At 35.3% G+C, this 26,518-nt stretch overlaps 1 protein-coding gene and 1 non-coding gene across 8 annotated transcripts in view; one reads left to right on the top strand and one right to left on the bottom strand.

Moving 5' to 3' along the window:
* Elf2 (E74 like ETS transcription factor 2) overlaps positions 1–26,518 on the top strand; it is a 102,861-nt gene that overhangs the window by 18,423 nt on the left and 57,920 nt on the right. For 3 of the 7 annotated variants that reach the window (XM_047566116.1, XM_047566113.1, XM_047566118.1), the window contains exons 2-3: positions 14,090–14,177; positions 15,593–15,831. The exons of 2 other annotated variants lie outside the window; for them this stretch is intronic. In XM_047566116.1, the coding sequence (XP_047422072.1) occupies positions 15,757–15,831 (75 nt within the window). In that variant the 5' untranslated portion in view covers positions 14,090–14,177; positions 15,593–15,756. Of the gene's footprint in view, positions 1–2,651; positions 2,671–14,089; positions 14,178–15,592; positions 15,832–26,518 lie in introns of those variants that run through there. 2 more of the 7 variants (XM_047566115.1, XM_047566114.1) reach the window with 2 other exon arrangements.
* Trnag-ccc (transfer RNA glycine (anticodon CCC)) lies at positions 5,019–5,092 on the bottom strand. The gene has a single exon. It is a non-coding gene; the product is annotated as a tRNA-Gly (tRNA).

Genomic DNA, 26,518 nt, shown 5'->3' with positions numbered 1-26,518 from the left:
CGTGTTTATCTGAAGCTTAATCATTGTCATATTATCTCTGTGTTGTCCCTGTACCAGTGTCTTATGATTCTATATTATGAAAAAGTTAATGTGACATCATTCATGCTCATAATGTGCCCAGCACTTTAAACAATGAAAAGAACTAAATACATCTACTTCTTAGAGTTATTTTACTGTCTTATAATGGATAAGGAAATTGAAATTTAAAGAGTTTTAAGTTTCTATCCAAGATCACACAGAGGTAAGACTCATTCAAATATTTATTGAGCTCCTGTTGTGTTCTGGGGATGCAGTGGCTAACAGATTTTTAACTCTTAAATCTTAGTAGCTCTTTATGAGTACAGTAAAAATAGTCTCTATTTAATAAGGGGATAATTAAATCAGTTTCACAGGGCCATTGTAAGGATGAAAAGATAATGCATAAAAGTGCTTGGGTGTTCTGGGTGCAGTGGTGCACACCAGTACTCCCACAGCAACTTGGGTAGTTGAGACAGGAGGACCCAAGTTCAAGGCCAGCCTTAGCAAGATCCTGTCTCAAAAAAACAAAAAAGGGCTGCGAATGTGACTCAGTGGTAAGACACCTCTGGGTTCATTTTCCAGTACCAAAAACAAAACTCTAGTTTATTGAAGTTTAATTCAGGTATAATAAAATTCACCCTTAGATTTCTGAGTTTGTCACTACCATAATCAAGCTATAGAACGTTTTCCTCATTCCAGAAAGTTTGCTTATGTCCTTTTGAGATCAGAATCTCCTAACTAATCTTTTTTTCATAGTTTTAGCTTTTCTTGCATGTCATATAAATGGAGTCAGGCTTTCTCTGTCTGATCTGTTAGGTTGTATAGATATATTTACTGCACACCTAAGCGAACTGACCCACTTCCTGATACGGCTTTTTCATAAATTGGGAATTGTATTAAGTAATTTTTTTTTTTTTTTTTTTTTTTTTTGCGGTACTGGGGATTGAACTCAGGGCCTTGTGCTTGCGAGGCAAGCACTGTACCAGCTGAACTATCTCCTCAGCCCTGTATTAAGTAATTTTAAAAAATTAGTGGCACGGTGGCAAAGGCCTGTAATCCCAGTGGCTCAGGAGGTTGAGGCAGGAGGATCACAAGTTCAAAGCCAACCTCAGCCAAAGTGAGGTGCTAAGCAACTCGGTGAGACCCTTCTCTAAATAAAATACAAAAATAGTGCTGGGGATGTGACTCAGTGGTTGAGTGCCCATGAATTCAATCATTGTTACTCCCTCCCTAAAAACAATAATTAAAAAAATTAACACCACTTGGAAAGTTGTAGAAAAGAGTTTGTCAAATGATTAGTAATGAATATTCAACTTTCATATTTAAAAAGAACCAATTCAGGTAAGCAGTTTTCATACTGTGGATGGGAAACTAATAAATCAATACAGGTTTTTAATCTTTTGGACCACAAAAAAGTACAAAATTAGGTGAATTATAATTCTTGACTTATTATACACTTGAAAAATTAGCCTGAACATGACTGGTGTTTGTCTGTTTTGTATGATATAATTTACCATGAAAAGTGGAACCTTGACAAAAACTCACGTTTACTCATGTGAGCCTTACTAGAATTTATTTAAAAATCTTTAATAGAATTTTGGTTGTGTGTATTTCTTGTAAGCGTTCCTTTGCCCTCCCCTCTTATTTCTTTGGAAGAGCGATGCAAATAACTTTCCCCATTTTCTTTCAGTTTGTTTTGATTTCTGTTACTGTAAATTATAGAACAAGTTGGGATAGTCAGACTTAGTAATCTTTTGTTGTTTGCTTTCCATGTCTTATAATGTTTCCCCAGCTGTGAGTTCATGAAGACACTCTATATTTTCTTCTAATTAAAAAAAAAAAAAAAATTTCTAGCTGGGTATGATAGCGCACACCTGTGATCCCAGTGACTGAGACTGAGGCAGAAGGATTGCAAGTTCAAAGCCAACCCTGGCAATTTAGGGAGACTCTCAGCATCTTAGACCCTTTCTCAAAATTAAAAAAGGGCTGGGGATGTTTGTGGCTCAGTGGTAAAAGTGCGTCTGTGCTCAATTCCCAGTACCAGCCCCCCCGAAAAAAGTTATTTTCTATATTTAGGTCTTTAGTATATTTGTACTTAAATTTGTTAGTTGCTAGAGGTAGTGACTTAATTTTTATATTGTATACATAATAATTTGTCCCAGAATCATTTTTAAAATACCCCTCTCTTTTAGTGATTTTGATGCTATCTTTGTCTTGTATTATTTTCAGTATTTTGTGACTCCTTTGTTCTGTTCCATTGGTATATTTGACTGCATCTATGCCATTACCTTATTGTCTTTACTGTAGACTAGGTAAGGAAGTTCTTCAGGAGGATTTTTACTCACTTACCCTTTGCTCTTTCACATACACTTTGCATTATATGTTTGTCTTTTTTTTTTCCGTAAGAACACTTTGGACTTTTGGGGTGGGGTTGTGGTTCAGTGGTAGAGCGCTTGCCTAGCTCATGTGAGGCCTTGGGATCGATCCTCAGCCTCACATTGGGAGGGCGGGGGGAGTAAATAAATAAATAAATAATGTGAAGGGATTATGTCTATCTACAACAACAACAAGAAGAAAAAAAAACCAAAAAAGCAGAATCCAAAAAACTCTGGACTTTTAACTGGAAATACATTGACTTTATAGATGAATTTGGTGAGTACTGATATTAAGATATTGAGCATTCTTATTCATGAACATGGTATCTCCAGATACATGACTTTAATTCCTTTTAGTAAATGTTATGATTTTCTTCACGAGGGTCTTTTTTTTTTTTTTTTTGGTGCTGGGGATTGAACCCAGGGCCTTGTACATGCGAGGCAAGCACACTACCAACTGAGCTACCAACCCCACAAAGGTCTTGATTACATCATTGGCTAGATTTATCTTTAGACATCTAGTTTTGTGGTTATTTTAAATAATATCCTTTAAAATTGTATTTTTAAATCTCTTGGTATATAGAAAAATAGTTGATTTCTATTTCTTAACATTTGACCAGGTAACTTGCAAACATTCTAATTACTATTATGTGAAAGTAATTTTTATTGTGAAAGGGTGTTGAGTTTTACTAAGTGATTTTTACTGCATCTACCAAGATGATGTGCTTGGAATCTATTGCTGAATAACATATTGCCTAAAACATTTATTGTGGGAATGTGGAGAAATTTTTTTTTTTTTTTTTTTGCAGTGCTGGGGATTTAAACCCAGGGCCATGTGCTTGTGAGGCAAGCACTCTTCCAAGTGAGCTATATCCCCAGCCCTCAATGTGGAGAAATTTGAATCTTCATACACTACTGGTAGGAATGTTAAATAGTACAACCACTTTGGAAAGTAGTTTGGCATTTCCTTAAAAGGTTAAACATAGGCTGGGGTTGTGGCTCAGTGGCAGAGTGCTTGCCTACTACATATGAGACACTGGGTTTGATCCTCAGCACCACATAAAAATAAATAAATAAAATAAAGGTATTGTGTTTATTTTCAACTAAAAAAATAGAAAAAAAAAGCAGGCAGCATGAACTTATACTTTTGTACTTTAAGTTTTACTTTTTTATAATTTAAGCTATATCGTTGGCTAAAGTACAACCATACAGAGATATCCTAGATAATTTCCATACTACCATTGTACAAATTTAGTTGCATGTACTTTAAATCATGTCTAGATAATTTATAAAACCTAGTTTAATGTAAATGCTGTGTAAATAGCCGTTATACTGTATTGTTTAGAGAATAATTATGAGAAAAAGTCTGTACATATTTAGTACAGATGCATATTTTAACTGAATATTTTCAATCTGCAGTTGAATCCAAGTATGTGGAACCTGTGGATATGGAGGGTTGACTGTAATTTGGTTTATAGGAAATGGCCAGAACACAAATATCTAGAAATTGGAAGTAGACTAGTCATAGTCAGGAACTGGGGGTTGGACCAGGATGGGGAGTGACTGTTAGTGGACATGGGATCATTTAGGGGCAAAGGCTGCTGAAAATGTTCTAAAATTAATATGGAGTAATGATAGCACAACTTTGTGAATAAACTAAAGACCACTGAATTTTACACTTTACATGGGTGAACTGTGTGGTATTTGAATTATATATCAATAAAACTGTTAAAAGAAAAAAAAGTACATTGATATTGCCAAATTCCCCTCTAAAAGTGTCATACAATTTGCATTCCCACCAGCAATGTGTAAGTGTGTCTATTTCCCACAGTTTTGCAACAGAATGTTATTTTAATTTTCATGTTCTTATTTTAATTTTCATTTCAGTGTGAATTTGAACATCTTTTGTATTTTTTTGGGTTGGAGGGCAGGTGTTGGATCCCAGAGCCTCACATATGCAGGGCAAGCACTTTATACTGAGCTACCCCAGACCTTTAATTTTTAAAAATTTGAATTTTAACGCAGGTCTCACTACATTGCCCAGACTGGTCTTGAATTTGCAAAATCCTTCTGCCTGAGCCTCTGCCCATTAAACAACAACTTCTCTTTTCTTCCTTTCCTGAGCTTTGGCAACCACCATTATACATGACTGACTCTGATTTTTACTACTCCAAGTGCCTCATATAAGTGGAACTATATAGCATTTGTCCTTTTGGTGACTGGCTTATTTCATTTAACATAAATATCCTCAAGTTTTATGCCTGTCGTTGGATGTTGCAGAATTTCCCTTCTTTTCAAGGCTGAATCATATGCCCATGTATAATGCTTATCCATCCACCTGTTGATGTACACTTATTTTTCCTCTCCTCTCTGAGGGGCCAGGGATTTGAACCAGAGTCCTTGTGCATGCTAGGTGAACGCTCTCCAACACGAGCTATTTCTTCAGCTCCTATTTTGTATTTTAGGCACTGAATAATGCTGCTGTGAACATGGGTATACACGTGTCTCTTTGAGACCCTGCTTTCAGCTCTTTTGGGTATACATTCAGCAGTGTGGAATTTCTGGATCAGTGACAACTGATAAGACAATTTCTAGCGGGTTTTTTTTTTTTTTTTTTTTTTTTTTTTGCGGTGCTGGGGATTGAACCCAGGGCCTTGTGCTTGGGAGGCAAACACTCTACCAACTGAGCTACGTCCCCAGCCCACAATTTAACTTTTTGAAGAACTATCACAGATATAACCATTTTACATTTCCACTATTAGTACATAAGGTATCCAGTGTCTCCATATTCTTGCCAACCTTTGCTATTTTCTGTATTTTTGATAATAGTCATTCTGATGCTGTGTGGGTGTATCTCATTGTAGTTTGACTTCCATTTCCCTAAAGAATTAGTAATGATTGTAGGCTGTTTGGTTGTCTTCTCTGGAGAGATGTCTTCAAGTTCTTTGCCCATTTTCAAATTGGGTTTTGTTGGTGATGTTTTAATTCTCTGTTTTGGATATAAATTCCTTATCAGATATGCGATTTTGCAAATATTTCTCCTATTGTGTGTGTTTCCTTTTTAATCTGTTGATAGTGCTGTCTTTTTTTTTTTTTTTGGTTACTGGGGATTGAACCCAGGTGCTTTATCACTGAGCCACATCCCCACCCCTTTTTATTTTTTGAGACAGAGTCTCGCTAAAATTGCTGAGATTAGTCTTAAACTTTGGATTCTCTTGTCTCAGCCTCCTGAGTCTCTGGGATTACAGGTGTGTGCCACTGCCCAGCTGTGGATAGTGTTTTTTGATATGCAAAATTTTAAAATTTTTAAGAAATTTAATTTTCCTATTTTTTCTTTTGTTGCCTGTGATTTGTGCCATATCCAAGAAATCATTTCCAAGTTCTGAGTTGCGAAGTTTTTGCCCTTTAAATGTTTTATTGTTTTAAATCTTACACTAAAGTTCTTGAAACATTTTTGCATTAATGTTTGCGTATGCTCTTAGGTAAGGATTCATCTTTTTTTTTTGCATGTGGATATCTAGTTTTCTGAGTATCATTTGTTGAAAGAAAAGATTGTCCTTTCTTATTGGGTGGTCTTGACACACTTCTCAGCCATTTTTGGACTTTTTGAGGTGTTTTCTCTGGGCACTATGATCTTTGCCATTGGTCTATATGTCTGTCTTTATGCCAGAGCCATTCTGTTTGATGACTATAGCTGTGTAGTAAGTTTTGAAATCAGGAAATGTGACTCCTTTGGCTTTGTTCTTTTTCAGGATTGTTTTGGCTCTGTGGGGTTTCTTGAGATTCTCTTTGAATGTTAGATTGAGTTTTGTATTTCTGCAAAAATGTTATTGTGATTTTGATAGGGATTGTATTGAATCCATGGATCATTTTGTGTAATATTGACATCTTAATATTTTCTCTTAGTCCTTAAACTTGGGTTGTATTTTGTTAATGTCTTTTATCCTTTGCATTGTGCAAATCTTTTACTTCTTTTCTTTGTACTGTATTCTTTTGTGTTGGTCTCATAGATTTTGTAATTTTCTTTCAGAAAATTGTTAGTATATAGAAATCCAGTTGATATTTTTTATGTTGACTTTTTAATCCTATTTTTATTTTATTTCATTTATTTATTTATTGTTTTTGGTACCAGTGATGGAATGCAGGGGTGCTTAACCACTGGTCCAAATTCCCAGCCTTTTTTTTTTTTTAAAGTTGTAGATGGACCCAATACTTCTATTTATTTAATTTATGTGTTGCTGAGAATTGAACCCAGTGCCTCACACGTGCTAGGCAACACTGTACCACTGAGCCACAATCCCAACCCCAGCCCTTAAAAATGTTTTTTAAATTTTGAGACAGGGTTTCTTGTACACATGTGCTGGCTAATCCTGCTACTTTACTGAATTCATTTATTAGTTCTCATATTTTTTGTATTACTTGTTCTAGTTGTTTTTCAGTCTTTATGCTTTTTTTTGTACTTATGAAATCACATCATTTTCAAATAGATAATTTTACTTCGTCCTTTCCAATTGAGATGCCTTTCTTTACTTGCTTAGTTGCTTTGACAGGAATGTCTAGTACTTTGTTGAAAGTGGCAAAGTGGGTATCCTTGCTTGTTCCTGATCTTGGAGCAAAATCTGTCTATCTTTTAAGACAGAATGATGTTCACTGTGGGTGTTTCATATATGGATTTTATTATGTTGAAGTAGACTTTTATGCTTAATTTGTTGAGTGCTGTTATCTTGAAAAGTGTTGAATTTTGTCAGCTGCTTCCCTTTCATTCTGTTAATGTGGTGTATTACATTAATTGATTTTTGTGTGTTGAATAATCCTTGCATTCCAGAAATAAATTCCACTTGGTTATGATGTATAATCCTTTGGTTGTTTAAGGATGTTTTGTTTAATTTCCACAGTTTATTGAATTTTCCATTTTACTTTCGTTAAATTAATTTCTAACTTCATCCTGTTGTGACAGAGAAACTTCATGTGATACCTGTTTTTTTTTTAAAATCTGTCAAGACAATGTGTAGTCTGACATGTGGTCTGTCCGTAAACATGTCCCATGTGCACTTGAGACCTGTGTGTATTCTTGCTGTTGGAAAGAGTGTTTTGTATGTGATTTTTAAGTCTTGTTTTTTTAGTGTATTATTTAAATCCTTTCTTATTTTGTTTTGTTGTTTTATCCATTTGAGAGAGGGATATTTGAAATCGCCAACTGTTGTAGAACACTGTATCTCCCTTCAATTCTGTGGGTGTTTTTTTTTTTTTTTTTTGTACTGGGGATTTAACTCAGGGGTACTTTACCACAGAGCTACTCCCTAGATCTTTTAAAATATTTTATTTAGAATCAGGGTCTCGCTGAGATGCTTAGGTCCTTGCTAGGTTACTGAGCCTGACTCTGAACTTGTGATCATCCTGCCTCAGCCTCCTAAACTGCTGGGATTACAGGTGTGCACCAATGTACCGGGCTCTTGTTACATATACTCTATAATAATTTTCTTCGAGATTGCTATGGGTATTACATTGAGCATTAAATTCACTCAGTTTGAATTTATACAGCTTAACTTCAATAACATGGAAATGCTGTACAGTTCCTGCCTCGGTTGTTAGTGTCATAAAATTTCATCTTAATATACATGTGTGTCCAACATAAGCTAATAATTTAAGTGCATCTGTCTCCTAAATTTTGTAGAAAATAGCCAGGGGCAGTAGTGCATGCCTGTAATCTCAGCATCTCGGATCCCAGCAATTTGGAAGGCTGAGGCAGGGGATCATGAGTTCGAAACCAGCCTCAGCAACTTAACTAGGGCCTAGGTAACTTAGCAAGACCCTATCTCAAAATAAAAAGGGCTGGGAATGTGGCTCAGTGGTAAAGCACCCCTGGGTTCAATCCCTGGTACAAAAAAGAAAAAAAGAAATGTAGAAAATAGTGTGTAGTTACAAACCAAAGTTATGATAATGTTGGCTCTTAGATTAAAATCGTTTTTTTTTTTTTAAAGGTGTTAATCTTTTAAATTACATAGAAAACAAAAAAGTAGATGCAAACTATCTTTATAGTAATACTTTAATAATTGCCCATATGTCTTTATTGAGATCCTTATTTCTCTGTAGAGTTCTAAGTTACTGTCTAATGTTATCTCATTTCACCTTGTTGAACTTCTTTAAACTTTTCATGCGGTATGTAAATCTGCTGGTAATCAACCCTTTCAGCCTTTGTTTCTCTGAGAATGTCTTAATTTCTTCTTCACTCTGTGTGTGTGTTTGTTTATGTACACACCCTACTGGGGATGGAATCCAGGACCTTCTGCATGCTGGCAAGGCCTCCAGTAAGCTTTATCCTTGACCTTTTTCATTTTTTTTGAGACAGGGTCTCACTAAATGGCCTAGACCAGCCTTGAACTTGAGATCCTCCTGCCTCAATCTCCCAAGTAGTTGGGTTTACATATGCTTACCTCTTCCTCACTTTTGATGGCCAGTTTTGCTAAGTACAGGAGTTGTTGTTGGCAGTTCTTTTCCCCCTTCCTTTTAGCTCTTTGAATTCATTGGCCCATGTCTCCTGTCCTCCAGTTTCTGATGAGATGCTCTGTAGAGTATCCCTTGCATCTGATCAGTTGTTTCTTTTCTTTTTTTTTTCTTTTCTCTTTGCCTTTGGATTTTGAAGGTTTGGTTAACATCTTGGCATGGGTCTTCAGTTCATTTTACTTGAAGTTCCTAAGGCTCTTGCATGTTTATCTTTCATCACATTTGGGAAGTTTTCAGCATTATTTCATTAAATATTCTCTCTGATTCTTTCCCAGTTTTCCTTCTGGGACTCACAATGCGTATGTTGATCCACTTGATACTGTTCTGTAGGTCCCCTAAACTTTTTTATGTTTCTATTCCTCAGACTCAGTAATGCCCAGTTTCTTGTCTTCAAATTCAATGACTTTTCTTTAAAAAATTTTTTTTGGTAGTTGTAGATGGACGGCATTCCTTTATTTCGTTAATTTTTATGTGGTGCTGAGGATTGAACCCAGTGCCTCACATGTGCTAGGCACGTGCTCTGCCACTGAGCTACAGCCACCGGCCCTCAATGCTCTTATGCCTACTCAAATCCCTCCAGTGAATTTCTTATTTCAGTTATGGATTTTAGCTTCAGAATTTACATTTGGTTTCTTTTTAGTTTTTTTGGTCTCTATTCATGTTTCCCCTTTTTCATATATCATTTCCTTGACTTTCTCCACATCTATCTTCTTCTTATTTTTGTTTTTTACTATGTATTTACTAGTTTTTTGTTGTTATATTACCTTGAATATCAACAGAAGCCAAAAAGCTTCACTGTGAATCATTCTTGGGGCAATAGGCAAAAGAAAGCATGCTATTCACTCTTCATTCAAATATCACTATCAGAAAAGGTCACCTGAAGAAAATTGGGAAATTGTCATATATTAATTCCTTTAAGAAACCTATAAAGTCATGTGGCCTGAGCAAGGTAATTAACAAAATGGTTGCCCTGAGTTTGTTCCCCGCCACACCCCTAGTACACAGGATCACTGAACTACATCCCTACTGAGCATCCCAGCAGTTTTTATTTTGAGACAGGGTCTCACTAAGATGCTAAGGCTGACCTCAAATTTGTGATCCTCCTGCCTCAGCTTCCTGAGTTGGTGGGATTACAGACATGTGCCGTAACAACTGGCTGCCTGGCGTTTTTAGTCATTAATCCAAAAAATGCCTTACAATTTAAAAATCCTCTATAAACATTTGTATTTGAGAGTTTTCCCCACTTGAATTCAAGATGGACTAATTTAAAAACAACAAACATCACTGTCTCGTGCTATCTGAACTGAAACAAAAAGTGTTACTATAAACAACTCCATTGAAATTGGTTCATTTTTATCAAGTTTTCTATCTTCTTTTTTAATTTTAATTTTTTTTGGTACTGGAATTAAACCCAGGGGTACTTAACCACTAATCCACATCCCCAGCCCCTTTTCTTATTTATTTATTTATGAATTTATGTAGGTATGTATTCATGTATCTATGTATGTATGTATGTACGTATGTATTTCTTTATTTATTTATGGTACCAGGGATTTAACCCAGGGGTGCTTAACCACTAAACCACATCCCCAGCCCTTTTTCTTATTTATTTACTTATTTGTTTATGTATTCATTTATTTATCGTACCAGGGATTGAACCCAGGGGTCCTTAACCACCGAGCCACATTTCCAGCCCTTTTTTTATATTTTATTAGAGAAGGGTCTCGCAGAGGTTCTTAGGGCCTTGATAAGTTGCTGAGTCTGGGTTTGAACTCACGATCCTTCTGCCTCAGTCTCCCAAGTCACTGGCATTACAGGGGTGCACCACTGCATCTGGCTTCACATCTTTTAGTTCTTTGAGCATTTTAAAGATGGTTGTTTTAAGTCTTTGTCTAGTGGATCAGCCTTCAGGTGTTTTTTTTAGGGACAGTTTCCGCTGATTTTATTTTTGTCTCTTTGAATGGGCCAAGTTTTCCTGTTACTTTCTGTGCTTTTTGAAAACCAGATATTTGAGTCTACTAATGTGATAACTCTGGAAATTTCAAGTTTTACTTAGGTGTTATATTTTTAGGAGGTCTTTCTCTTGCCACTCAATTTGAAATTGCAGCCTTTCTGAATGTTTCCTGTCCGTGTGGTTCATTTAGTTCTTTAACCTTTATCACCATCTATGAGCTTTATATATTTTGCTCATTCTCTTTCTCCTCTAACTGAAATGTAAGATCCGTAAGAATAGGGATTTTTTTCCTTTATTTATTGTTGAACCCCTGGCAACTGAAATTGTGCTATCTTATTATAGTGCTCAGTTATTGTTTGTTAAAAGTAATGAATGGAGTGTGTGGGTTATCCTGGAATATATGCTTAATATTTATTTATACCCTATCTAATTTCACAAAGTAGTTGAGATAAGAAATTTCCTAGTAAACAAATTAGAGCCCACGGGAATGGTTTAGACTAGAAGAGAGATTTGAGTGAAGCCATAAGAGTATATGTCATATCTTAAAAGTGTAAGGAGTCATAGTCATAAAGAAGAATTACATCATGTCATTTGCAGGTTAATGGATGGAACTGGAGGCTATCATGCTAAGTGAAATAAGCCAGTACCTAAAAGTCAAAGGTTGACTGTTTTCTCTGATATGCAGAAGCTAATCTAAAATAAGAGGGGCAGGGGAATTAAAAAGAGAAATTTAGAGAGAGAGGGAGTGAGGGGGGGAGGGGGAGGGAGAGAAAGGAAAGAGGGGAGAGGAAATTTCATCAAAATAGGGGAATGATCAGTAGACAAAGGAGATTGAGGAAGAAGGGATGGGAGAAGGGAAGAACAGAACTTTTGTATGTGCATGCATGTGGCATGGTGGTTCCTGGCATCAGGTGTATCCACAGGACACGAAGTTTAAAAAAATAAGTAAACTGTAAATGGATTGAAGAGGGATCAGTGAAGTAGAGAGAGTGAGCTGGGGTGAGGAAGTCCAGGGACTAAATTGGACCCCTTGGGTTCCATGCTATTGTGATTATATCAAGGTGTATCCACGTGCTGTATCATAACTAAAAAGAATTAAAAAAAAAAAAAAAAAAAAAAAACAGGCACGGTGATGCATGCCTGTATCTAGTAGCTCAGGAGGTTGAGGCAGGATTGCAGATTGAAAGCCAGCCTTAGCAACTTAATGAGGCTGTTAACAATTGCCTCAAAATAAAAAAAAAGTTGGGATGTAACTCATGGTTGAATGTCCCTGGGTACCATCCCTGGTTATCCCCCTGCTCCCCCCGCAAAAAAATAAAACAGGGTATAAGAAGTCAGAAGAGAAAAGAACAAGGGATGGGACTCCGGAAACACCTGCGTGTAAAGGTTGACCAGAGAGCACCACCATCCTTAGACTTAGCCAGGTGGGAACTCTGCCTTAGGCCCTCTTTAGAGATCTTAGCAGGTCTTCCTCCAGTTCCATACCTCACCATAGCATTAAGATGTTGAGGAGCCAAGGGACAGTCTATCTGGTGTCTTTCTTGTTCAAGCTTTTGATGATTTGGATTCCAGAACTCTCTTCTCAGTATAACTTCAAAGGTCTCTTCCCTAATTGTCTCCTCTCTTGAGTGAATCACAGTGTGTATGGGCTTCTCTAGGTATAAGGGATGGCTAAGGAGCAGCTGTTTGCAGGCATGTGACTGGAGCTTGGACATGTGGGCTGGGATAGTCACATGCTTGCATCAAAGGCCTCTGGTGTGGAGTGGAACTGAAGGTAGAAGTGAGAAGGGACAAGATAGGCTGCTGGCCAAGGGAGTCAATATGGCTTCCTAGGCCCCTGCAGAACTGGAAGAGTCTGAGAATTGAAAATCAGAACTTGGGGGCTGGGGAGATAGCTCAGTTGGTAGAGTGTTGGCCTTGCAAGCACAAGACCCTGGGTTCAATCCCCAGCACTGCCAGGGGGAGGGGAGAAAATCAGAACTTGGTCATTCAGGTTGTTACAGAGTATATTTGTCAAGATAGAAGAAAAGAATAATAATTTAACAGCTATTTAGCTTGATTTATAACTTTAAAATATTTAGAATATTTTAAATGGAATATAGGGTTCCATTTGTACTTTTGCCCCAAGCCCTGAAAAAGTAGCATTGGGCCTACGAAAAGAAGTGAAAAGAAAAGTCAAAAAAGATTAAAGTTTTTAAGGAGGAAAAGATAAACAGCATCAAATGCTTCACAGGCGTTAAGTCTTATGAAAAAACATTTCTATTGAAGTAGACAAGCAGAATTTAGTGAAAATTTCAGTTGAGTGGGGTTAGATGCCAAAGAGTTGATTTCTTTTCTAGGACTTTGAGAATTGAAGAAACTAGAGCAGTAGTAGGCAGGATTTTGAAAGTAGACTTTTCTATTCTAATGATGAGGGAGTCTTATAAATGTTTATATGTTGAGAACAAGACTCAAGATCCCCTGCATAGAATGATCTCACTGATAAGCGGATGATGACACATAATGGGGGGTTGGAGGGGGGCAAGAATGGAGGAAGGAGGGACTGTATAGAGGGAAAAGAGCGGTGGGAGGGGTGGGGGGGAAGGAAAAAATAACGGAATGAATCAAACATCATTACTCTCTGTAAATGTATGAATATGCAAATGGTATGCTGTTACTCCATGTACAAACAGAAACAACATGTATCCCATTTGTTTACAAAAAAAAAAAAAAAAAAAAGATCCCCTGAATAGATCAGCAGAAAGGAGAGGGGTTTTTGAGGAGGTGGGTGTTTAGATGGTTATTGATGCTAAGTTCTGGGGGGTTGGGTTGCAGGGAGATAACTTAAGTGATGGTCATATATCATTCACACTGGGTTTGGGGACTTTTTATTTTTATTTTTTTAAGTTGGATTTCATGTTCCTAAGGAGCAGGGGTTATGCTTACAGCCACTTACTGAAAACCTGCTGTTGATTGAAATGAAGCTCATAATATAGGGCATGGTATACATGTATGTTGTGTCTGTCCTTGCTTAATTGCTATTTAATGGTGACTTAAAATTTTAAGTTTGATAAAAAATTCTGATTCCCCCACAACCTAGAAATAATTTCTTTATCATGTTCAAGTAAATATCTGTCATCAGGCTTTCGAGATGATTTGTTTTAACAAATTTTTACTATCTAAATCATACTTATTTGGGGCAAAAGATTTTTTGGTAGGATTATATATATTAATACTCTCTTTTTTCCCCTCTCACTAGTAGTTCCAAAGAACTTCTGGTTCAGATTTTAGCTCTTGCCAAGTTGTGAAAATAGTGAAGGATGCTTAGACTACTTTACATTCGAATTGTAAGTAATTTTTTTTCTATTATTACTATATATATATTTAAGAAAACAGATTTTGAAATAGTCATTACCTTATATAATAACAATAAATGTTAGTATGATGGACCTGGAATCTTTTTAGATTTTTCTTAAGATACAAATACTTCCTATTTCATTTTATGTTTGTAAGATGAAAAAGAGTCTGATGGTAGTGGATCATTCTGAGGTAGTAAGATGAAATTTCTGCTTTTTCTAGATACTTCATTTTATTTTATAAAAGTTTATGGAAATTCTTTATCAGTTTATTTACATATATGATGCAGTTGTCAAACTTGATATAAAGGCATAATATTTATTAGGAATGTATCTTCTTTTTTATCTGAATATGCTTAATTTTTCTATATTCTTTAATTTTGACATTTAAATTACTGTTTGGAATCTCTTTTCTCTGCATGACATGTTTAATATATACAAAATCAAATAGAATAATTTAGGAATAATTTATTGAATAATCCCAGATGATACACATTACATTTATTTCTGCAAGAGGAAAAAAAGCTTAAGAGGTTTGATAAAGAGGTTACTTGAAACAATGTTATATTGCACTTTGAACTGTTAGTAAAACATTACTGAAAAAAGAATAATTGAATAACATCAAAGGCATTCCAAATGGTTTTATTATTTTATTTTTAAACTACTCTATTTGAAAGTATAAGAAACTCAAATTAATCTTAGAATTTGGTAGAGTACGCAGTGTGAATACTAAATGAGATTGCTGCCATAAGCATAAAACAGTTCTAATTATATTATTCAAACAAACCAAATGAGCCAAAGAATAAGAGTGGAATATTTTAAAACTAACAAATATTTAAATTTGTTAAATAGGTAAAAAGTTTTAGAAAAGATCTCAGTTCAGCATATTTTATATATCAATTCATAAAATATTTTAAAAAATTCCATTAAGATAATTTGGCAATAAAATTATGTCCTGTAAAGGGAGAAGGTTGTAATATTTTATCTCCTGAAGTTTATAATCATATCATCTGTGTACAATAGCTTAGTGAAAATTTATGCAATGAGTTCATGAACTTGAATTAAAACTCTTAAGACATAGAATGCTCATTACTGCCCTCTGTTGACTTAGAGATGTAGAAGCCTGTACTCTTTTTCTTAGTTAAACCAGTTAAAAATTAGATTGCAAACTAATTGGACATTATTACCCTGCATGCATATATAATTGCATGACCTGTTTAACTCTGCATCTTCTACAACCAGATGAATGAGAAGTTATAGTCCATTTATGTATGATGTGTCAAAATGCATTCTACTGTCAGGTATAACTGATTAGAACAAATAAAAAAATTAGATTGCAAACTTAAGTTATATTTTATATCTCTCCATATTTTTTATAACTTTTTCAAATTCTTCCTTTTTTTTAGGCTCTCTGGTTAATCATCTTTAGAAGACTGGATTTCTGGATAACTACTCTACTCCATCTATATTGACTTTTAAAACATGATAATGCAGACTTATAACACTGGCAATCATCTATGAACCTTTAATTGCATTGATTCATAGCATTTGAAGCTTCCTCAGGGAATAAATGATGACATCAGCAGTGGTTGAGAGTGGAGGTTCTGTTTTGGAGCTTTCCAGCAATGGAGTAGAAAATCAAGAGGTTAGGCATCCAATGTATTACATTTCTGTTTTGTTCATAGAAATCAATGCATGAACTAATTTTGAAATTAATGGAAAAGAGGTATTTGAGGGTAGTAATGTACAATGCATGAAATTGTATATGTACATATGTATCCTCATATAATTTAAATAATAGAAGTTGAAGAAGGTGCTGCAAGCTCTTTTGAATTTTTGGAACTTGCAAATGTTAAAATGAACATGAAGGAAGGAAAAAAATAGAACATTATAGCATTTATTGTGAGATAAATTTAAATTCTTTGTAATATCCATTGTTTTGGATTATAGAGCATATAGAAATATACTGTACCTAAATACCTAAATTAGATTCATCTTGAGTTAAAATTTAGTACTTGTTTTACTTATCATCTTTGTTTCTTGGTTATTCTAATTCATTGTGGCAATCTATTCTTTTAATCTAATATATATTCATTTATGAATTTAGATAGTTAAATCAGAAAAGAAATTCAGGTTTTGAAATTTTATACATGTAGAATTTTGAATCATTAGCATATATCATCATTTTCTTGTTATTGAGAATACCGAAGAATAAGAGAAGTAAGTTGAAAATATAGACTTTGTGGTCTTGGCTTCTATTCTTGCTATTCAGTGAAAACTGAATATTGGAAGGGAACTAAGTTATAATAGTGCTGTCATAATAATGGATCCATATTTGGTTAGAGAGGAGATAGAAAAATGGATGGTTTTCCCAAAAGTTTGTTTTCTCTGTTCTTTGTGAAAGGCATGGTTGTTAGGGTTTGGTACTAGTTTAATGGTATAGTGGTACGTTTCAGAAACAAGTTAGGATATCATGCTGTATATTTTGGAGTCTGGATTCTTTTTGTTTTTTTTTTCTTTTTGTTTCTTTGGTCTTCTAAGTTCCAGATCTGTGATGGACAAATTCAGTGGGAAGGGGATGAAATATTTGTGGACTTGCTGACTCCTAAATGTTCCCTTTGTATTTGAATCTAAAACTGGTTCAAAGCTCATTAAGAGAAGCCACAACTGTAGAACCTATTTTATTCCCATCATCAATTTATTTCTTCCTTTAAGATTCACTTTCTGTATGATCACCTCCAGGTATGATTCACCAAAGAGATGAAGGACTCAGGGGACTTTCATCCCCTCCTATATCACCCTGATCAAATGCCACTACTTTCTGTAAGCACTTTGTCCTATAGATTTGCTGTGCTGGCATTTATTCCTATGAAGGGGAGCTGTGAAGAACAATAGCACAATATAGTTACTTGAGCTGATTAAAAAGTACCATTAATATGGGGGGGGGCGGGCAGCAGTTCATTTCTGAAAGACTCCTTGAATTTTTCTTCCTTTACATTGAACCCCTAGTGTTCAGGGCCAGAAGAACTGATTATCATGGAAGAAAATGAAATGACTTCACCAAGTTCTTAATTTCTTTTAAATTAAAAAAAATATTTTTCGATGTAGATGGACAATATTCCTTTATTTTATTTATTTATTTTTATGTGGTGCTGAGGATAGAACCCAGCGCCTCATATGTGCTAGGTGAGTGCTCTACCACTGAGTCACAACTCCTGCCCCCACTAAGTTCTTATTAACTAATGATTTATATGGTAGTTTTATAGGGTGGTCATATTTTATGGAGGAAGTCAGAAGAAGGTAGTTGAACCCAAAAGAAGGTTGCACCCTTACTAGACATTTTGGGTGGTGTGGTACAAGAGTGGGAGCTACCGTTTTGGGAAAACATTTTATTCAAATTATACCATGAAGGTGCATGCTTAATTCATTCATTTGTTCCTTTGACAAATATTAATTGATTACTTACTGTATATATCAAGTACTTTTCTAGGTACTGAGGATAAAGTATTTCAGAAGAGCTATGGAAAATAATTCAGGGTTAGACATGAATGGAGAAGATGGTAAATGTGTATTTTAATTAGGGAAGTCATTGAGGATTTTTCTGAAGAGGTGACATTTTAGTTTAGAGCTAAATGAAGAAAGAGATGGGACCATAAAAATATCTAGGGGAAGAGAATTTCAGGAAGAAAGAGTCACTAATACTGGAAATATATTCTGATTTTACAAAAGGGAGTTTTGAGGATAATGGAATTTTAAAGGTGGGTTTTTGTTTTATGAACAACTTTTCAGGAGTATATTTACTATATAGAAGAATGTCTATACTCTAAAATGCAGGGTGGGTAAAAAAAAATGACCGGTTAGCATTTTGTAATCATAGTACTAAAATCAAAAAGAAAAAGGAAATGTTTAAGAAGTGGTGGATAATCCCACTGACTTTGGAAGGTCAGGCAGGAAAATCCAGGTTTGAAGCCAACCCTGTCTTTAAAAAAAAAACAACGGGGGGGTGTTGTGTGGCTCAATGGTAAAATGCTCCTGAGTTCAATCCCTAGTTAACCTCCCATACACTAAAAAGTGGTAGATATCTGGAGAATTATGATTTTTCAAGCTTCATATTTTTATAACTTTTTTTCTGTTTATACATTAGGGAAAAAATTAGGATTTTTGTATTTCTGAGAATGATATTACATAAAAGTAAACTACAATCTTACTCAATGATTATAGATGCAAGCATTATTTTAAAAAAGTAATACAGGGCTGGGGAGATAACTCAGTTGGAAGAGTGCTTGCCTTGCAAGCTCAAGGTCCTGGGTTTAATCCCCAGCACCGCAAAACAAAACAAAACAAAACAAAACAAAAATACGCAAAATAGTCATATTTAATAATTCAATTACCAAATAGACTTTAGATATATAGAAATAATTTAATATTAAGAAAATTATAAGGGTCTGGGGATATAGCTCAGTTGGTAAAGTGCTTGCCTTACAAGCACAGGGCCCTGTTCAATCCCCAGCACCCAAAAAAAAAAAAAAAAAGAAAAGAAAAGAAAATTATAATTTGTCAGTAGCAGATAAGATTCTTGATGAAATGGTATTTTATAAAATTTAGTATCCATTTTTGACAAGAATTCTTTAACATGAATGTAGATGTGTATTTTCTTTACATTATAAAAAACAGTTGATAAGCTGGGCATAGTGATGCATGCCTGTAATCCCAGTGATTTCGGAAGCTGAGACCAGGAGGATTGCAAGTTCACGGCCAGTCTCTGCAACTTAGACTATATCTCAAAAATAAAACATTAAAAAAAAGAACTGGGTATGTAGTTCATTGGTTCAACCCCCAGTGTAAGAAGAAAAAGAAAAGAAAAGAAAAAACACCACCACTATCTAATAAATCAAGGACTAGCATCTGTTTAATGATGAAGTACTAGAGCACTTCATTTAAAATTGTAGAGGAGATAAGGATAGCCTCTTATCTTTTGTAAAAAGCCTTTAACAAGGAAATATACTTTGACTTGGATAAGAGAGATGGAAATGATCAATATCATGTATGATATCTGTTTACCCATATCTATGTATTTTATTCCATCTCTATCAAATGTTTGGGCAAGTTTAGGGAAAATTGATGGTATGGGCCAAAAGTTCATATAGAAGAATAAATATTTCAGAAGTTTTTGAAAAGGAAATGTATTGCTGGCGGGTCTCTTAGAAATGGGGAAATAATACTGAAAAAAATGGTGGGGGAGGCTTTAAATTAAAAACAAAACAAAACAGTAAATACAAGTTCTAGAGAACATCTGCTTTCAGAGAAACAAATTAGGAGTTTTTCCACTTCAGATTATGATGGAATAACTGAGACCAGCATAAACAGCTAGCAGAATAGACAAAGCATATGGAACCATAGTTAGGAAATATTGAACAGCTGGCAATATTGAGGGAAGAGAAGGGTGTCTCTGTGATTGTACTGGATTACTGCCACTTTCTGGGCTACAGTGCAGGGAAAAGGGACCTAATCAGAATGTTACTGTCTCACTCAAGTAAGGGAACAAAAATGTAAATTTGGAGAGGCTGAAGTGAGTAGCATATCCAAAAGGAAAAGCTCCCCTAAAGGAACACCAGAAACTGCCCTGGGCTTCCCTCAGCCTTTAGCTTATTACTCATTTATTGAGGTATAGGAAACTCCATGATACCAGGTAAATAATTATCAAAAACGCATAATCCCAGTAATTTATTGAAAAATTTAAAATTCCTTAGGACTGGGAGATATGGGCATTCCAGACAACTATAATGGAAAGTCATTGTTGAATGCCCGGGGGATTCCAGAAGGACTGTGTCAGATTAACCTTGAACTAGAATAATGATAGTCTAAAGTTTTAAAAATAGACCTCAAAAGTTGATCTGGAGGCTGGGGATGTAAATCAGTGTTAGAATACTTGTCTAGCTTCTACAAGGACCTGGATTTGATCCTCTTTCCCCCCAAAAAGTTGATCCATAAATATTTGCCATGACACTTAAAGACACCAGAATGTATCACCTAACAGTGTAAAGTTTTTGTAAAAGAACCAAATAACACTTCTAGAGATGAAATACATACTCTCTGGAAAAAAAAAAATTTTTCATTAGAAAGGATTACAAAAGCTTAGGTACCATAGAAGAAAGGATCAAAAAATAACTTAGGTACCATAGAAGAAAAGATCAGTAAATATGAAGACAGCCATGGAAACTACATTAACAAACCATAGAGAAAAGAAGAGGAGGGGCTGGGGAGATAGCTCAGTCAGAACAGTGCTTGCCTTGCAAGCACAAGGCCCTGGGTTTGATCCCCAGCACCCCCCCCCCAAAAAAAAGAAGAGGAAAAAACAAAGGAACAGTAGCTGGGATCGGTGGTGCACGCCTGTAAGCCCAGGGGCTTGGGAAGCTGAGGTAGGAGTATGCAAGTTCAAAGCCAGCCTAAGCTTGTCTCTAAATAAAAAAAAAAGGGGGGGGGGGGCGGGGGGACTGGGGATGTGGCTCAGTGGTTAAGCAACCCTGAGTTCAATCCCAGTCCCACCCCCCAAAAAAGAGGAACAGAGACTCTTATCTGTGGAACATCAGGTTGCCTTAAGATACATGTAATTTGAATCCCAAAGTGAGAGAAAAGGAGGGGAACAGAAGAAAATATATGAAGAAACAGTGGTCATAAATCTCCCAAACTTGATGAAAAGATTAGACCTATTGATCCAGGAATTTTAAACACCATGCAGGATAAGGCATAGAACAAATAGACACTCAAGTACGTTATAATAAAACTGCAGAAAGCCAGTGTCTAAGAAAAATATCAAAAGCAGCCAGAGGAAAAAACTCCTTCCATTCAGAAGAACTAAGATAAGCACTACAGATATCTTTGCTGAAACTATGCAAGTTGGAGGATAATGATATCTTTAAGATACTGTAGGAATAAAACTATCAGCCTACAAGTTTATATCTAGAAAAGAATTGTCTTCAAAGTGAATTTTTTCCATAAAACAAAAGCTGAGAGAATTTATTATTATCATATCTATCCTACAAGAAATTCTTTAGACAGAAGGTAAATGATACCATCTGGAAACTTGGATCTATGCAAAGGAACAAAAACACTGGACAAATGGTTAATGTGTGGGCAAATTTAAAATTCTTTATAAAATCAATTAGAAATGTTTATTTTATTGTTGTAAGAACATTTATGATATTGACCCTCAACATTTTTCAGTGTATAAAATGATTTTTACATTCTTAAAAAGATAATTGTTCAAGGCAAAAATAAAAACAATGAATTTTGGAGTTTATAATGTGAAGAAGTCAATGTGTGACAGTAGACTAAAAGGGTGAAAGGAGAGAATTGGAAGGATACTATTATAACTTATTAAACATAAAGTAGCATGTGTTTTGTAGGTCAACTGATAAGTTAAGAATTATAATGTAAAATCTAAAGCAACCACCAAGAAATAAAGGATAGAAACATAGCTAGTAAGCCACGACTTGAAATGAAATTAGTACTAAACAATACTCAGTTCAGTGAACAAAGAACAAGATGGTAGATTTAAACCCAGTTTTATTGATATTAAATGTGAATATTCTAAACATTGCAATCAAAAGGTAGATTGAGTTTTGTAAAAAAAACCACACCTTTTTATGGTTCATATAAGAAATTCATTTTAAGAGTAATGAGCAGTTTAAAAGTAAAAGTATAGAGCAGTGTGCAGTGGCACATGCCTGTAATCCCAGCAACTTGGGAGGCCGAGGCAAGGAAGATTGGAAGTTGAAAGCCAGCCTCAGCAATTTAGCTGGACTCTGTCTCCAAAATAAAATTTTAAAAGGGGCTGGAGATGCAGCTCAATGGTAAAAAACCTCTGGGTTCAACCCTTAGTACCACTGAAAAAGTAAAAGTTAAAAGTATAGAAATAGATATATATTATGTAAATATTAATCATAAAAAGGTGGACTCCACTACCAGGGATAATGAAATTTCATAAATAATAAAAGAATCATTAAGCATAAACTGACTAAACTTCAATAAAAAATAGATAAATCCACATATTAGTTGATTATATTGCAGCATTCCTCTCAGTAATGGACAGAATAAGTATATACAAAGTCAGTAAAGCTTTAGAAGATTTGAATGACATTACCATTTTACTTCACCTGTTGGACATTTATAGACTCTGCCCAACTGCAGCAGAATACACATTGATTTCAAGCTTACATGGTCGGTTAACCAAGGTAGGTTAGCTATAAGACAAATCTCAGTGATTAAAATAATATGGAGAAAATTATTTGACTAAAGAATTTAACTAGAAATTAGCAGCAAAAAAAAATGCCTGCAAAAAGTCAGTATAGGTCACCATATTTGCCAAATTCAGAAGAAATATTATGTGATCATGTCAAAGGCTACAGAATCCCTTTGCCAGATTTCATCATCTATTGGTTATATAAACACCCTGAACAAGTATTAAAGGGCAACTTACTCTACCTGATAAAAAAGTGCATCTAAGAAAAACCCACAGTAAACTTTGTACTGATGGTAAAAGACAATGTTTTTTCCTTGAAGTTTGAGAGCAGGTTTGGCTGCTGTCACTGTTGCTTTAATACACTGCGCCGGCAGCATTGCTACAAGTCAAGGAAAAAAAAAGTCTACCTACATATTGGTATTCTTAAGAAGTAGTAAAATTGCCTTTCTAGATGATGAATCGTGTGGTACTAAGTGGTACTTAGTGGTACTAAGGGTTAGAAATTTCCAAGAAATCTAACACAACTTTTAGAACATACATTTAGAATGGTATTATCTATTATCTACTTTAGAAGGTAGATATGTAAGAATCAATTGTTTTTGTATGTACTAGCAACATACAATTGGAAAATAACATTTAAAAGAAAATATTATATAACAGCATCAAAATCATAGGATGTGTTTGAAGAAATGAAACAGGTTTATGAAAGATCTGTACATAGTAAACTGTAAAATATTGTTGAGAGAAATTAAGGACTTAGAATCCTTAATTATGGAGAGAGAAGCCTTGTTTATGAATTAGCAAACATATTATGATTAAGGACAGAGTTGAAGGACTTACATATCTGACTTAAAGACTTATTGTAAGCACCACTTATTGGGATGGTATTGTGTGGGGGTACCAAAAGACGTGGATCAGTAGAGTTTAATGTAGTCCCACACATACATGACTGCTTGATTTTTCAGTAATGGAATTAAGTGGAATAATATGATTCAATGGAGAAAGGATAGGCTTTTTAACAGATAATGGTGGAACAACTAATCATCCGTTTGCAAATAATCCACAATCCTTTCTCAACATTGTGTACAATGAATAACTCAACTTTGGTTATGGACTTCATACAAACCAAACTAAAAAATTCTGGAAGAAAATATAGGAGGGAATGTTTTCAGTCTTGAAATAGGCCATAATTTTGTAAATTGAACACAAAAACATGAATTTAAAGAAAAGGATGAATTGAACTTCATTAAAATAAAAAAGTTTCTGCTCTTATTTAGGTGCAGTGGTGCACACCTATAACCCCAGAGGCCAGGGAGGCTGAGGCAGGAGCATCACAAGTTCAAAGCCAGCCTCAGAAAAAGCGTGGTGCCAAGCAACTTGGGGAGACCCTGTCTCTAAATAAAGTACAAAATAGGGTTGGGGATGTGGCTCAGTGATCTAGTACCCCTGGTACTGTCCCCCTACCTCCCAAAAAAAAAAAATCTGCTGTTTTAAAATTTCTGTTGTGAAAATGAAAACCGAAGATTAGAAGAAAATATTCAATACATATACTGATAACAGGCTTTGTATTAGTCCATTTTATAAAGAAAAGATGTTTACTTAGCTCACAGATCTGGAGGTTGCCACTTTGTGTTCAACTTTGGTGAACGTCCTGTAGTAGATGGCATCATGCTAATGGGAATACATGCAGAAATGAGACATCACCTGGTGAGACAGGGACCCATTGTGACCAAGGACGGCAAGGCTCACTTGTATGACTCCCTCAGGGTCCCATAAAAACTACCTTAAACCCTTTTAAGAATAATGCCTCAGGGCCCAAAAACATCCCAATAGGCCCTACCTCTTAAAAACACATTGCTTCTTAACATTGCCACACTAACAGCCAACCATTCATTACATCTCTGAGGGACAAACTTAAAATGTATCTAAAAAATATATTCAGAAAATAAAAAATAATAAGATGGAGGTAACCCATTAAAATAGGCCAAAGAGTTGAATAGATATACAGATGACCAGTAAGCACTTATTAAAATGCCCAATATTATTAGCCACCAGAGAAATGCAAATTAAAATCACAAGAAGATCCTACTATAAATTTACACAGAATGATGATAATTACAGAGTGAAACCACATGTTGGGAAGGATATGGAGCAGCTGGAACTCTCATACATTGTTAATGGGATTGTAAAATAATGTAACCACTTTGGAAAATAATTTGACAAGTCCTTTTAAAGTTAACTATACAAGCCAGGCACGGTGTTGCATGCCTGTAATCCCAGTGATTTGGGAAGCTGAGGCAAGAGGATTACAAGTTCAAGGTCATCCCTACAGCAATTTAGTGAGGACCTTAGCAACTCAGCGAGACCCTGTCTCAAAATAAAAAAAATGAAAAGGGACTGGGCATGTGGCTTAGTGGATAAGTGCCCCTGGATCTAATCCCTGGTACCAAAATAAATAGATAAATAAAATTAACCGTAAGAGTAACATGATCTCATAATTAGACACCTAGGTAAATACCAAATGGAATGGCAGGGAAGGGAAGAGCAGGGAGGTTCATAGCGTTGTAACCATAGGAAGATGGGTAAATGGATAAAAAATTGGTTTAGCTACAGAGGTATTTTCAGAAATAAAAAGAAATGAACTATGGACACAGAAAACACATGTAAATAGAAGCTTTTAGGATTCACCTGCTTGGGAGGCTGAGGCAGGAGGATCAAAAGTTTGAGACGGGGCTGGGACTGTAACTCAGTGATGGAGCGCTTGCCTCGCACACAAGAGGCCCTGACAAATGAAGACATGCTGTCCACCTACAACTACAAAAAAAATAAAGTTTGAGACAAGCCTGAGCAGCTTAGACTCTGTCTCACAATGTAAAAAAGGGCTGGGGATATAGCTCAGTGGTAGAGGGGCCACAGGTTCAGTCACCAGTACTAGAAAAAAAGAAATCAGACATAAAAGAGGACAAATTGTTGATTCCAATATGAAATTTTGGAGAAGGTAGAACTGTAAGGATATAAATCTACAGATATAGATTGATGGTTGTATTGCCAGGGCTTGTCTTTGGGAGTGCTGAGTGATTTAGGGATACAAAGGAACTTTCTGGTATGTATTTCTTGACTGTAATGGTAGTTACAGGGATGTCTGCATTTGTGAAAATTCATAGGACTATACACAATATGGATGCATTTTATTTATATAAATGACTGGATAAAGTTGATTAAGATTTAAATTAAAATAAGAGGCAAATTCAGTTTGTGTTATTGGTTTTAAGTTTTTGTTATTGTTCCAATTGTTATTTTTAAATGAAAAAGGTATTTTGATTTTTCTTAGTTATATTTGATCATTATAAAAAAAGTGTAAACTCAGACATATTAAGAAAATAAAATGCCATCTTTTGTCTCCTCACCTCTCTCCCACAAGATTGTTGATAGCTTGAGGTATATTTTTCTAGACTTTGAAATGTATATAGAAATTGAATTTCTATAGAAGTGGAATGTTACAGTAGTACTGTCCTGTAGCCCATCCCCCTCCCTGACTTCTTTATATCATGCATAGTTTTCCATGCCACTATATGGATATCTGCTTTAACTTATTGCCTATGCATTCTCTCATTGTATAGATATATATCTGTTTATTAGACATCCCCAGCCCTATTTTGTATTTTTTTTTTAGAGACAGGATCTCACTGAGTTACTGAGGCTGACTTTGTACTCACCATCCTCCTGCCTCAGCCTCTGAAGCTGCTGGGATTATAGGTGGGGCCACCACCTTGCCCGGCTAGTTAGGGGTCTTGAAACTGGGTTTGCATAGCAAGCTAGTTATATTTTTATTTGAAATGACTTCTTGGGGTTCACAGTGGGAGGTAGGACCATTAGTTACCCCCAAATCTCCCATACTTCACATTTTAGTTTTGATAAGACTTATGAAGGTGGCCTTCCTCTACCACAAGAGAAAAAATGTGAAACAAATTTATGTATTCTTTGCATACTCCTTAATTTCATGTCTATCTATTCTTGAAATACAGTGATAAAAAGATTATAATTACCACTGTCTTTAGCCATTTTATTTGTTTTTGTAAACTTCTAATAC

The sequence above is a fragment of the Sciurus carolinensis genome, chromosome 10 (assembly GCF_902686445.1).
Source record: "Sciurus carolinensis chromosome 10, mSciCar1.2, whole genome shotgun sequence".
NCBI classification, from domain to species: domain Eukaryota; kingdom Metazoa; phylum Chordata; class Mammalia; order Rodentia; family Sciuridae; genus Sciurus; species Sciurus carolinensis.
Note: the sequence above shows the minus strand (reverse complement) of the source record. Positions and strands in the feature narration are given on the sequence as shown.